At 45.5% G+C, this 13,209-nt stretch overlaps 1 protein-coding gene across 1 annotated transcript in view; it reads left to right on the forward strand.

Annotated features, from left to right (window-relative positions):
• Nucleotides 1–2,366: 2,366 nt before the first annotated feature.
• Nucleotides 2,367–13,209, forward strand: part of Ncbp3 (nuclear cap binding subunit 3) — a 53,598-nt gene continuing 42,755 nt past the window's right edge. The window contains exons 1-3 of the mRNA XM_070001756.1: nucleotides 2,367–2,567; nucleotides 5,689–5,754; nucleotides 12,019–12,124. Coding sequence (XP_069857857.1) covers nucleotides 2,385–2,567; nucleotides 5,689–5,754; nucleotides 12,019–12,124 — 355 coding nt within the window. The 5' untranslated portion in view covers nucleotides 2,367–2,384. The remainder of the gene's footprint in view (nucleotides 2,568–5,688; nucleotides 5,755–12,018; nucleotides 12,125–13,209) is intronic.

Raw genomic sequence — 13,209 nt, forward strand, 5'->3', positions numbered from 1 at the left:
TTAACTAGTCTTTGATAGTCTTCATTTGTTGCTGCTTTCTTTATTCATTAATGAGTGGATAAAAGCTTTGAGCACTGGGGATGTAGCTCAGGGGCAGGGAGCTTTGTGTCTAATATGCTGGGTTCAAATCTCAATGCTAGAAAAAAGAAAAAGCTTTGACATAGGCTTTTTTGTTTGGGTTTTGTTTTTTCTTAGAGAGTCACACTAACTAACATTTTGGAAAAACTTTTTTTTTTTTTTTTAACCACCTTCTAAATTCTCTATTGCTTGACTTCAGCACAAGACAGGAAGGGGGTGGTACTGAGTTGGGTGATCAGGTCTCACCAATGCCCTAGCTTGCTCTAAATTCCCAAGACATGTGCCAGTTATAGCTGCCCGGGGGGCTCATTTTTCTCTGAACGGCTTTAGACTACAGTGTTGAATCCCCCTAAATTAAATCCTTAAGCTGCAAGGAAATGGAGAGGGAGAGGGAGAGGAAAAAGGAGAGGGAGAGGGAAAGAGTGAGAGGGAAGAGAAGGGAGAAAGGGAGTGAGAGGGAGACTTTTCTAATTATTTTATTTTCCATTCATCAAGCAATATCACCTTTCTAAAGAGTTCCATCTTGTCTTTGTCCTGCCTCAATTTAAGAAAAACTATGATGTACTACACCACTTCTATTGGATCCGAAAACCACATGGAATTATCCTCTGGAAGGAGGTTACATGTCAATTTATTAATAAACTGATGCCTGAAGGGTTGTATGGATTACTCAAGGTCACATATGGTATGTTTGATTTTGATCACAGTTTTCCTTGATTTATAATTATTTGTTTCTCTATGAGCAGATCTTTAGGGTCTTGAACACCCTAGGGGCCCATCAACCTCTTTCTCAGGAAGTCACACCCAGCAAGAGGTCAGAATAAGTCCAAGGTTACACAGGGAAAAGATGTAAAATTAGGACTCAAAAACAGACCAAGGGTGCTCTCTGGAAGCCTATATACACTCTTTTCCCAACTAGGCTCTTGTTAGCAATATCTTCAGGAAATCATGTTCACAGGTACATAGTAAATGGAGTCTCTAGAAGTGAAGAAATTAGGACTGGAGCTCTGGCATTGGACAGATTACTATCCTCTTTGGAATCTCAATTTCTGAGTTTACAAAAAATGAGCAAGGTGCTGGGAAGGTGGCTCAGTGGTAGAGTGCTTGCCTCGCATGCATGAGGCCCTGGGTTCCATTCTTCAGCACCACATAAACAGAAAAAGCCGGAAGTGGCACTGTGGTTCAAGTGGTAGAGTGCTAGCCTTGAACTGAAGAGCTGAGGGACAGCGCCCAGGCCCAGAGTTCAAGCCCCAAGACCGACAAAAAAAAAAAAAAAAAAAAAAAAAGGGCAAATTACTTGATTTGAAAGAGAAAAGGGTTTACAAGGTAATTGCAAAACTATATAGATTTCCAAGAGTGATAGATCACTTCTTTGTTGTTTGTTGTGGGGCTTGAACTCAGGGCCTGGGGCACTGTCATTAAGCTTTTTTCCCCTCAACACTAGCGCTCTACCACAGAGCCACTTCTCATATACTGGTGGTTCATTGGAGATAAGGAGTCTCAGACTTTTCTGCCAGTAGATCTTTTCTTATTCTGGGCTCTGAAGACACTGCCCCAAACTTAGATCCTAATTTTAATCCTGAAGTAGCCTGAACCTTGAGTAAAATGCCATGCCTCTCAGTTTCTTCATAGATAAAAGGAAGGTAGTAATGAGACTTAGTTCATAGGGTTGTAGTTTTGTAAGGATTCAGGTTCAGCACTTGGAAGTGACTGGTTCATATTCTTTTTGCCTTTTTTTTTTTTTTCTTGGTCATGGGGCTTGAACTCTAGGTCTGGGTGCTGTCCCTCAGCTCATCAGTTCAAGGCATAAAGTTTTTGCCGGTCATGCTCTGGGCCTGGGCGCTGTCCCTCAGCTCAAGGTTAGCACTCTACCACTTGAGCCACAGTGCCACTTCTGGCTTTTTTTGCTTATGTGGTGCTGAGGAATCAAACCCAGGGTCTCATGCATGCAAGGCAAGCGCTCTACCACTGAGCCACCTTCCCAGCCCTAGACTGGTTCATATTCTGAGGACTCAAGTGCCGGGTTTAGGTTGAGGCTTGGTCCTCAGGGTAGAGCTGTTTTGTCACCTGGGGCGAGAGGTACCCAGAGGTTATAAAAGCCCTGCCCCCCTCCGCCCTCCCCCTCACTGTATCCCGCCCCTCGTCGGCTGCTGGTCCCTTCTGCCACCGGGGGGCGGCACCTCCAGGAGCGGCTGCCAGACTGGAATATGAAGGACGCTCTGGGCGGCGGCGGTGTTCCTCCGTGGCCGCTGGCGGCGCTCTAGCCAGCGGGTGTGCGGCTCTCGGTGGTGCGGCCGGCGGCAGCTATGGCGGCCGTCCGCGGCCTGCGTGTGTCGGTCAAGGCGGAGGCCCCGTCGGGGTCGGCCCTGAACCTCCCGTCTCCCGAGGTGGAGTCCGGCTTGGAACGTGGGGAGCCGGAGCCCATGGAGGTGGAGGAGGGCGAGCTGGAGATGGTGCCAGTGCGGCGCTCGCTGAAGGAATTGATTCCGGTAGGGCTGGGGGCAGAGGGGCGCGGAGCCGGGGCCCGGGGCTCTGAGGAGGGCGCGGAGCCGGGGAGAGGAGGGCGCGGAGCCGGGGAGGGGAGGGCGCGGAGCCGGGGAGAGGAGGGCGCGGAGCCGGGGAGAGGAAGGTGCCGAGCCGGGGGCCGGGGCTCCCGAGGAGGGAGCAGGGCCGGGGCGCGGAGCTGGGGCCCGGGGCGAGGAGGGCGCGGCGCCGGTGCCCCTCGCCCGGGGCCGGAAGGGGAGGCGGCCGGCGGCGGGGCCTGGAGAGTCCGGGGAGGGGGATGAAGGGCGCCAGCGCGGGGCGCGGGAGAGGACGCTCGAGCGCCCGGAAATGGGTGTTGAGAGGCTGCGGGAGGCGGGGAGCGGGGAGAGGATGGTGGACCCGCTTTTCCGCCCCTCGGAGCCAGGCTGTGTGAGGGGGAATGGGGAGGACTGCAGATAAAGGGGAGCGCCGGGCGGGAGCAGCCGGGAGCGGTCCCCTTGGGGCGGCCGGGTGGCGCCCGCATCCAGCGCTCCCAGGGGAGTCGGTGTGTCCCGAGCTTGGCACTCGCCTCTTCGGGGAGGCTGGCGCGTCGGCAGCTTGGGTTGCTGTGGTGACCGGAGGGTCATCTTGCCACCCAGCACCTCCCCTTGCCCGGGTAGCACCCACACCGTAGTCCCAGCGTCTGACCTGCGGTGCCTCTCATCACCAGTGGGGACAGCCAAGGGTGCTTTGCCTGTGGTTTGGAGAGTTCTGTGTCCAGTTCTTAGAGCTGCTTTTATATAGGTCCTTGATGGCTCACTTTTACCCATAACATGAATTATCCCTCCACCCCTGTTGTTCTCCTCCCCGCCCCCTTCTACATGTGTCAGCGAATCCTGCCCTTTAAACTGTAGTTAATGGGAAAAGTAGGATAACTAGTGATGGCAGATGATGAATGGCTGGTAACAATACAATGGCATTTTGCTATCATTTGAGTATCACTGCAGTTGTGATGTAGGTAATCATTCCATTTAACCTGTATACCTTGTATCCCTCTGGGAGTGCCAAGTCCAATCCTAGGTACTAGATCAGGTTTAAAAACTCTTTGGGAGTTTATGTTCCAGTGGGGCATACAAGTAGATAAATAACTTCTGTTTCTACATAGCTAAGTGCTATGTATCTAAGCACCCAGCTTCCCTGAGTCTCTTTTGCTCAAGAATAGCACTCAACCACTTGAGCTACACACAGTGCCATTTCATACTTTTTCTGTTTATGTAATACTGAGGAAGCGGACCCAGGGCTTCATGTCTGCTAGGCAAGCACTCTACCATTAAGCCACATTCTGAAGCCCTGGATGGGCTTCTTAAGGGGTCGTTAGTCATGTAGAAAGTGGCTGCTAAAAAGAAGGACTGCTCAAAAAGAAACAGTTCTCAGTTCTACATAGCTAAGTGCTAAGTAGAAAACACAAAGTTGTGTCCTCTTTCCATCCCCATAGTCTGGGAATTGAAGTCAGGGCTTACCACTTGAGCCTCCAGCCCATAACAGCTGTTAGTGGGATAGAAAGTAAGGGACTAGCCAGGCACTGGTGGCTTACACCTGTAATCCTAGCTACCCAGGAGGCTGAGATCTTTGGATCGAGGTTCAAAGCCAGCCCGGGCAGGAAAGGCCGTGAGACTCTGATCTCCAATAAACCACCAGAAAATCAGAAGTGGCACTGTGGCTCAAGTGTAGAGGACTAGCCTTCAGCTAAAGAGCTGAGGGACAGTGCTCAGGCCCAGAGTTCAAGCCCTACAACTGACCAAAAAAAAAAAGAAAAGAAAAGAAAAGAAAGGGACCGGGAAGATGTGCAAAGAATGGAGCAGAGACCAGAGTATGACACAGGTGACCAGGGAAGGTTCTGTGAGAGACTGACATTTAAGCTTATGACCTCTCCCTCTTCCCTTTGGCAGTATTAGAGTTTGAACTTAGGGCATCATACTTATTAGGCAAGTGTTTTACCACTTGAGCTGAACCATAAGTGGCAAAAAAAGAGCCCAAGTGTGAAGATTGGCACGGAGTGTTCCCAGCAGATCCATTAGGAAGCACAGAAGACTCTGAGATGGGGACAAGACTCTGAGATGGAGGAATGTTAACTTCTGTGAAGCACAAAGAGGAGAAAAGAAAAAGATGCCAGGAAGGCAGGCAGATAACATGGAAGGTTGTTTCAAACAATTGTACAGTGTATAATGTAATTGTTGTGGTTATCAGAGCTGAGACTTAGTCTTCTTGGGGCTTCCACGTTCCATCCTCTGTATTGCACTGTGTGTGTTTTGGAGCTCTGGCTGAGTCTGGACTTCTTCACATTGCAAAGGCTTTTCTACTCCACCTTGTGGCCTAGCACTGGGAATTTGACCAACCTGGTTTGGTCATTTTGACATTTTTCACAAAATGACATTTGACATTTGGTCAGTTTGACATTTTTCACAAAAACCTTCAGATTTCCATTTATGTAGGTACCTTCAGTTAATGAAATTACTGAAGATTTTGGACAGTCTGATCTAGAAAAGATTTCTTGTTAGAGTGCTTGATTGCTTCTATGGCTGGGAATGGGCTCTTCCCCCCCCTCCCCCCCCCCCCCGGGTCAGTCCTGGGGCTTGAACTCTGGGCCTGGGTGCTGTCCCTGAGCAATTCAGGTCAAGGAAATCGCACTACTACTTGAGCAACAGTACCACTTCCAGTTTTTTTGTGGTTAATTGGAGGTAAGAGTCTTACAGTCTTTGCTGCTAGGGCTGGAAAGATCTGATCCTCAGATCTCAGCCTCCTGAGTAACTAGGATTACAGGTGTGAGCCACCAGCGCCTAGCTTCCCTGAGACTCTTTTGCTCAAGGATAGCACTCTATACCACATGAGTCACAGTGCCCCTTCAGACTTTTTCTGCTTTTGTGATACTGAGGAATTGAACCCAGGGTTTCATGCCTGCTAGGCAAGCACTCTACCGCTAAGCCACATTCTGAGCCCCTGGAAGGGCTTCTTAAGGGGTTGTTAGTCATGTAGGAAATGGCTGCTAAAAAGAATGACTGCGCCAAAAAGAAACAGTTCTCAGGTTGCCTTTCAGTATGGATTTTTTTTTTTCCTGTCAGAAGTTCTCACCCTTCCTCTTTATGTTAGGACACAAGCAGAAGATATGAAAACAAGGCTGGCAGCTTTATCACTGGAATCGATGTGACCTCCAAAGTAAGCATTTATTTATTCTTTTTCATAAGCTTGTGAACTTAGTGAACTTGGTCCCTAGGACTTGCAGAATCATAAATACTTTTACTTTGCTATTTCCTTTGTTGCTAGATGAAAAATTATTTTTCTTATCGATTTCTTATCAGATTAGTACTTTCATGTATCCTGAAAACACCTAGATACTGTTTCTGTTTTTTTCTTTTTGGGGTCTGGTCATGGGGCCTGAACTCTGGGCCTGGGCGCTGTCCCTCAGCTCTTCAGCTCAAGACTAGCTCTCTACCACTTGAGCCACAGCGCCACTTCCAGCTTTTTTTTTTTTTTTTTTTCTTATGTGGTGCTGAGGAATGGAACCCAGGGCCTCATGCATGTAAGGCATGCGCTCTACCACTGAGCCACCTTCCCAGCCCTTCTAAGTGTTCTTATATTCATGAAAAGATCAAATCACTATTATCTAGATGCCTGTGTTTAGCCTTTTTTGTGTGTGTGCCTTTCCTGGGACTTGGACTCAGGGCCAAGGTGCTGTTCCTGAGCTTTTTTGCTCAAGGCTAGTACTCTACCACTTGAGTCACACACCTCTGACTTGGAGGTTAATTAGAGATAAGAGTGTCACGGACTTTCCTGCTTGGACTGGCTTTGAACCATGATCCTTGGATCTCAGCCTCCTGAGTAGCTAGGATGACATCTGGCTTGCTTAACCATTTTTGAGAAAGATCCGTACAGGCTTTATTTATTTAATTAATTTATTGTAAGACAGGGTCACTATATAGCCTTCCTTAAACTCTCAATATTTCCCAAATGTTGAGGTGATGAGTATGTACTATATCTCACACCTGGCAATGCTTTTTTTTTTTTTGTCAATCATGGGGCTTGAACTCTGGGCCTGGGCGCTGTCCCTCAGCTCTTCAGCTCAAGGCTAGCACTCTACCACTTGAACTACAGTGCCACTTCCAGTTTTCTAGTGGTTAATTGGAGATAAAGAGTCTCACAGACTTTCCTGCCTGGGCTGGCTTTGAGCTATGATCCTCAGATCTCAGATCCTCAGTAGCTGGGATTACAGGTGTGAGCCACTAGTGCCCAGCTGGCAATGCTTTTAAAAACATACATACACAAAACAAACCCAATTTCTATTTTTTTAAAAAATGTGTTTTGTTTCTACCTTAACTAATTATTTTATAATCCCAGTTATGTTTATTCGTTTTAGACATGAGGACAAGTTCTACTGTTTCAAAAAATATATACAAGTGATTCCATTAGCTATATATATATACTTTTTGTCAGTTGTAGGTCCCTCAGATCTTAAGCTCAAGGCTAGTGCTTTACTACTTGAACCACAGTGCCGCTTCCAGCTTTTTCTGCTTATGTGGTGCTGAGGAATCGAACCCGGGGCCTCATGCATTCAAGACAAGCCCTCTACCACTGAGCTACCTTCCCAACCGTTTAGGTTTTTTTTTTCTCTTTTTCTTGTCCTCCCCCCCCCTTTAGTTTTTTGTTGTTGTTGTTGTTTTTTTGGGTCCAGTCGTGGGGCCTGAACTCTGGGCCTGGGTGCTGTCCCTCAGCTCTTCAGCTCAAGGCTAGCGCTCTACCACTTGAACCACAGCGCCACTTCCGGCTTTTTTCTTTTTGCTTATGTGGTGCTGAGGAATTGAACCCAGGGCCTCAGGCATGCAAGGCAAGCGCTCTACCACTGAGCCATCTTCCCAGCCCCCCCCCCCTTTAGTTTTTTGACAGTACTAGAGACTCACATTTTCTTTTCTTTTTTGGGGGGGGGCAGTCGTGGGGCTTGAACTCTGGGCCTGGGCGCTGTCCCTCAGCTCTTCAGCTCAAGGCGAGTGCTCTACCACTTGAGCTACAATACCACTTCCGGTTTTCTGGTGGTTTATTGGAGATAGGAGTCTCACAGTCTCTCCTGCCCGGGCTGGCTTTGAACCATGATCCTCAGGTCTCAGCCTCCTGAGTAGCTAGGATTACAGGCGTGAGCCACCAGCGCCCGGCGAGACTCACATTTTCTAGGCAAGCACTTTATCACTTTAGCCAAGCCCCCAGTCCTTTTGCCTTTTAGTTTCTTTTTTAGATAAAATCTTGAGCTTTTTCCACAGGCTAATCTTGGACTGAGATCTACTTCTGCTTCCCTAGTAGCTAGGATTACAAGTCAGGCTTGATTTTGAGACATCTCATTGACTTTTACCAAGGTTGACCTTGAACTACAATCCTGTTTCCTTTCCTGAATAGTTGGATATTTCCACTTTAATAAAACATGAAAACCTCTTAGCACATTGTAAGCTGTTAGTAAATGTCTTTATAGTTTTCTTTTTTGAGGACTAGAGGAATAGATTGTCTCTGTACCCCATGCTGGCCGATTACTGCGTAGCCCAGATTTGCCTCAAACTTGTGATTATCCTCCCTCAGTCTTTCAGTTGCTGAGATTACAGTCATATAACACCACATCTGGCTGAAAACAGGGTTTTCTGATTGTATGTCTGCCTGAGCTTTGAAGGACAAGTCAAATTGAATTTTTCGCAGCATCTTGGAATACTGCACAAATTGAATTTCTCACAGCATCTTACAATACTGCTTTTATTCTAGTGCTTGCTGTTACCATAGTACCACAGTTGTAACTAGGTATCTGTTATTTTCCTTATTATAATCAGTCAACACAAATTGTTGCTTTCATCCAGTTTTTAGATATTTTTTAACTTTTTTTCCTGACTTAAATGTGTCAGTTCTGTTTGGAACAGGATTTTGAATTACATTTCTGAAATTGCTATATTGAATGCCTAAAGGCAAAAATAGAAATAAGTATGTCATACAACCTTATTATAGTTATCTCTATATCTCAGTTTGTCTCAGTCTGTCTCAGATTATTTAAAGGTGAAAAGTCCATCTGCAAACCATCTGCCAGTATCAATAATTTGGAATTGCCCAAGAATGATGTTATCAATGTCCAAATGGCCCTTGGCAAGAATGGCCCCTAGACAAGAAAAGAGAACAAAGTAAATACATTTTCTTACTGTAATTGAAAAAGAAGTAGAGGGTTTTTGTTTTATTTTTAGTGGCACTGGTGTTTGAACTTGGGGCTGGGTGCTTGCCTGGTAAGCACTCAACCACTTGAACCATACCCTCAGTCCCCCAACCCCTTTTTTTCTGTCAGTTGTGGGGCCTGAACTCTGAGCCTGGGCACTGTCCCTCAGCTCTTCAGCTCAGGCTAGCATTCTACCACTTGAGCCACAGTGCCACTTCCGGCTTTTTCTGCTTATGTGATGCTGAGGAACTGAACCCAGGGCTTCATACATGCAAGGCAAGCACTCTACCACTGAGCCACCTTCCCAGTCCCCCTCAGCCCTTTTTGTTTTACGGTATTTTCCAGATAAAATCTTGAGGCCTCTCTGTGCCCCCCACCTTCCCTTTTGATTACTAGGGTTTGAATCCAGGGCCTTAAGCTTTTGTTTGGCTTTTTCCACTCAAAGCTAGTGCTCTACCACTTGAACTACACCTCTACTACCTATGCTGGAATTCCAAGTATATACCACCATGCCCAGCTTATTTGTTAAGGTGGGGTCTTGTTCTATTTTTCACAGGTAGCCTTCATCCTGTTTATTTCTACTGCCAGAGTTGCTAAGATTATAGAATATTCTTAATCCTACAGCATCTGCTATTATGTGAAACAAGTGTGTGGGAAAAGGAATAGTAGTTCCAGAGTTGGTATTTAAATAGTTTCTAAAGGAAAGCAGATTGTTATTTGTACTAGGAAGACTTCAGAGAAGGAAATTAGTGTAACTATTGGGAAATAATAGGTATTACTACTTCAGCAATTCCCACAAGGCTTCTAAAGTCAGACTTTCAGTCTGGCAAAATTAAGATAAAATTAGTGAAGGAAGCCGAGTACTGGTGGCTCATGCTTGTAATCTTAGCTATTCAGGAGGCTGAGATCTGAGGATCGAGGTTCAAAGCCAGCTCAGGCAGGAAAGTCTGTGGGACTCTTAAAACAAAACAAAAACCTTTCACTAATTTTTTTTGGTCAGTCGTGGGGCTTGAACTCTGGGCCTGGGTGCTGTCCCTCAGCTCTTCAGCTCAAGGCGAGTGGTCTACCATTTGGGCTGCAGCACCACCTCCTGTTTTCTGGTGGTTTATTGGACATGAAGAGTCTCACACCTGTTCGGGCTGGCTTTGAACTACGTTTCTCAGCTCAACCTCCTGAGTAGCTAGGATTACAGACATGAGCCACAGGAGCCAGGCTCAGTGAAGGGTTTCTAAGAGCCATCAGAAAGCCATATTTGGACCTAGAATTGTTTTTGCTTTTGGGAGAAATTTGTAAAGCTGATTTTTTTTTCCTATGAAGTACTGGTATTGTTAATCAGTTATAAATAAAAACTATCTGGCAGATTATGGTATTATAGGTCTTATTAGGTAGACAGAGACAAGAGGATCATGACTTTGAGGCTAACCTTAGCCAAGCCAGTAGCAAGACCCATCTTGAAAACAAAGTGAAGAGATCAAGTTCTCATTAATAGCACACCAACCTACATGTAGAAGACTCGATTCAATCTCTAGCACTATAAAAATAAAAAGTAATAAAAGAAGAAAAACTTAATTCCATGTACACCAGGCTGTAATAGAAGAGCGTGTTTTTTTGCTTTAATGTTATTTTTAAACAGAGAAGTAACTGTAGGGAGTGGACCATTCAAGCAGACATAATGTAGAAGATCATGATTAGCATGCCCACAGACAATGTAAAGTCTTGGTTTTGGATAGCAAGGCTCCTAGAAATAGCATTGGAATTAAAGATCTTCCCTCTTAGCTAGCTGAAGTAACTCCCTCAAATCTTACTTTTTGGGGAAGAAATAGTGGTGGTATGGAAGATTGAATTCAGGGCCTTGAGCTTGCTAGGCAGGTACTCTACTACTTAAGCAATACCTCTGTCCCCTTTTTGGATCAGTTATTTTTGAGATAGGATCTCACTTTATGTCCTGGCTGGCCTGGACTGTGATTCTTCTTGCATGTGCTCCTTCTTTGCTAGTTATGACAAGGTATGTTCCACTGCACTCAGCCATTGTAGTTCCACTGTAGCTAGGACAGCAGACTGTATCCAGTCCTCTTTTTTTGTGTGTGTGTGTGCTGGATCTGGGCTTGAAGTCAGGGCCTGGGTACTGTCCCTCAGCTTTTGTGTTCAAGGCTAGCACGCTATTCTTTGAAGTACATGTTCACTTCTGGCTTTTGGGTGGTAAATTGGAGATAAAAGTCCAACAAACTGGGGCTGGGAAGGTGGCTCAGTGGTAGAGTGCTTGCCTTGCATGCATGAGGCCCTGGGTTCGATTCCTCAGTGCCACATAAGCAAAAAGAAAAAAGCCAGAAGTGGTGCTGTGGCTCAAGTGGTAGAGCGTTAGCCTTGAGCTGAAGAGCTGAGGGACAGTGCCCAGGCCCAGAGTTCAGGCCCCATGACCGGACCCAAAAAAAAAAAAAAGTCTCACAAACTTTCCTGCCTGGGCTGGCTTTGAACCTTGCCCTCAGATCAAAACCTCCTAAGTAACTAGGATTATAGGCATGAGCAACAGGCACCCAACTTCTCATGAACTTTTTTTTTTTTTTTTTTTTTTTTTGTCGGCTGTGGGGCTTGAACTCTGGGCCTGGGCGCTGTCCCTCAGCTCTTCAGCTCAAGGCGAGCGCTCTACCACTTGAGCTACAGCGCCACTTCCGGTTTTCTGGTGGTTTATTGGAGATAGGAGTCTCACGGTCTCTCCTGCCCGGGCTGGCTTTGAACCGCGATCCTCAGATCTCAGCCTCCTGAGTAGCTAGGATTACAGGCGTGAGCCACCAGCGCCCGGCTCTCATGAACTTTTATGACTAGGCCATCCCTTGATATCTGCCACCCAAGTAGCTGAAATTACAGGCTTGAGCCTCTGTGCTGGGAAAATCTTAATTTTTTTTTAATACCTCAGTTTCTGCTCTTTGAAAATTAAGATGTAATGTAAAATTCAGTGTAATTTGTTGTCATGATTGCTAATAATCAATGAAATGTCAGGAAGCTTTATAAACAAACACTCATTGAATTCCTACTATGTCCCAGGCATAGTGATAGGCTATGATAGGTTTCAGCAGTATTAGTACTATATCATGAATATCCAATTCTCTGAAAACCTCATGCAAAGTACATACAGTGTTGCTTATTTCTTCTGATTTATTTTAGGCTTGTCACGAATGCATTGTGTTGTGTTTATAATATAGCTTTCCTTCTTTGTGCTTTATCTTTTTGACTTTTTCTGTATTTTGTAGGAAGCAATTGAAAAGAAAGAACAGCGAGCCAAGCGCTTCCATTTTCGATCAGAAGTATATCTCGCTCAGAGAATTGTAGCCTTGGACCGAGACATGATGAAGAAAGGTACAGGGTGTTTTGTTGGACTTTTTTACCACATTTCTCAAAGAGTGATTTCTCTGACATCACTTCATGCTTCTAGCTTTTTTACCCTGCATGTCCTGTCTTCATTCAATTACTCTGAAAGAAAGGGACTTATGAAATTCCCATTCTGAGATCACTAGATTAAAGTTGAGATGCTGTTAGGTATGTCTTAGATGTTAGAGATGGAAAAAAAAAAAGAAAATGTCCTTTTTGAGGAGGCCCAAGAAGTCGTAACATTGTCAGAGATGAGAGGCGGTGCTTCTATGAGATGCTCACTGTTTTTCTGCTTTTATCATAAGGGCTAATTTAGAGGTTAATTTTTCTTTGCCTTTAATATTGTGGAGGGGGGCTGGGAATGTGTCTTAGTGGTAGATTGCTTGCCTAGCCTGCATGAAGCTCTGGGTTTGATTCCTCAGTACCATATAAACAGAAAAGGCCAAAAGTGGCACTGTGGCTCAAGTGGTAGAGTGCCAGCCTTGAGCATGCAGAAGCTTAGGGACAGTGTCTAGTCCCTGAGTTCAAGCTCCAGGACTAGCAAAAATAAATAAATGAATACATAAATACATAAAGTGGAGGTATGTCACAGTTAGACCTTTGAGGGGAATTGGGTTAATTTTGGGATTAGTGGAAGAAAGCTATTATACTTATTAGTGTTATAAATCCATGGTAAAACATCCAGTAATAACTTGTTGTCAGAGAAAGCAAACTTACTCCTCCATTTTATTGGTGTATTTCACTCCTTAAAACTCATTCTAAGTTATTATAGTAATGTGGCTCAGTCTTACCAAAGTAACCTATAAATAAAAGGGAAATTTTTTTTTTTTGGTTGGTCGTGGGGCCAGGCCTGAACTCTGGGCCTGGGTGCTGTTCCTCAGCTCTTCAGTTGAAGGCTAGCGCTCTACCACTTGAGCCACAGTGCCACTTCTGGCTTTTTTTCTGCTTATGTGGTGCTGAGGAATCGAACCCAGGGCCTCATGCATACAAGGCAAGCACTCTACTACTGAGCCACCTTCCCAGCCCAGGAAAATTATTTTTAAAAGTCTGCCTCCTTATTCATTATTCCACTC

Source organism: Dipodomys merriami, unplaced genomic scaffold, assembly GCF_024711535.1.
Source record: "Dipodomys merriami isolate MVZ:Mamm:240054 unplaced genomic scaffold, mDipMer1.0.p SCAF_59, whole genome shotgun sequence".
Lineage (NCBI taxonomy): Eukaryota > Metazoa > Chordata > Mammalia > Rodentia > Heteromyidae > Dipodomys > Dipodomys merriami.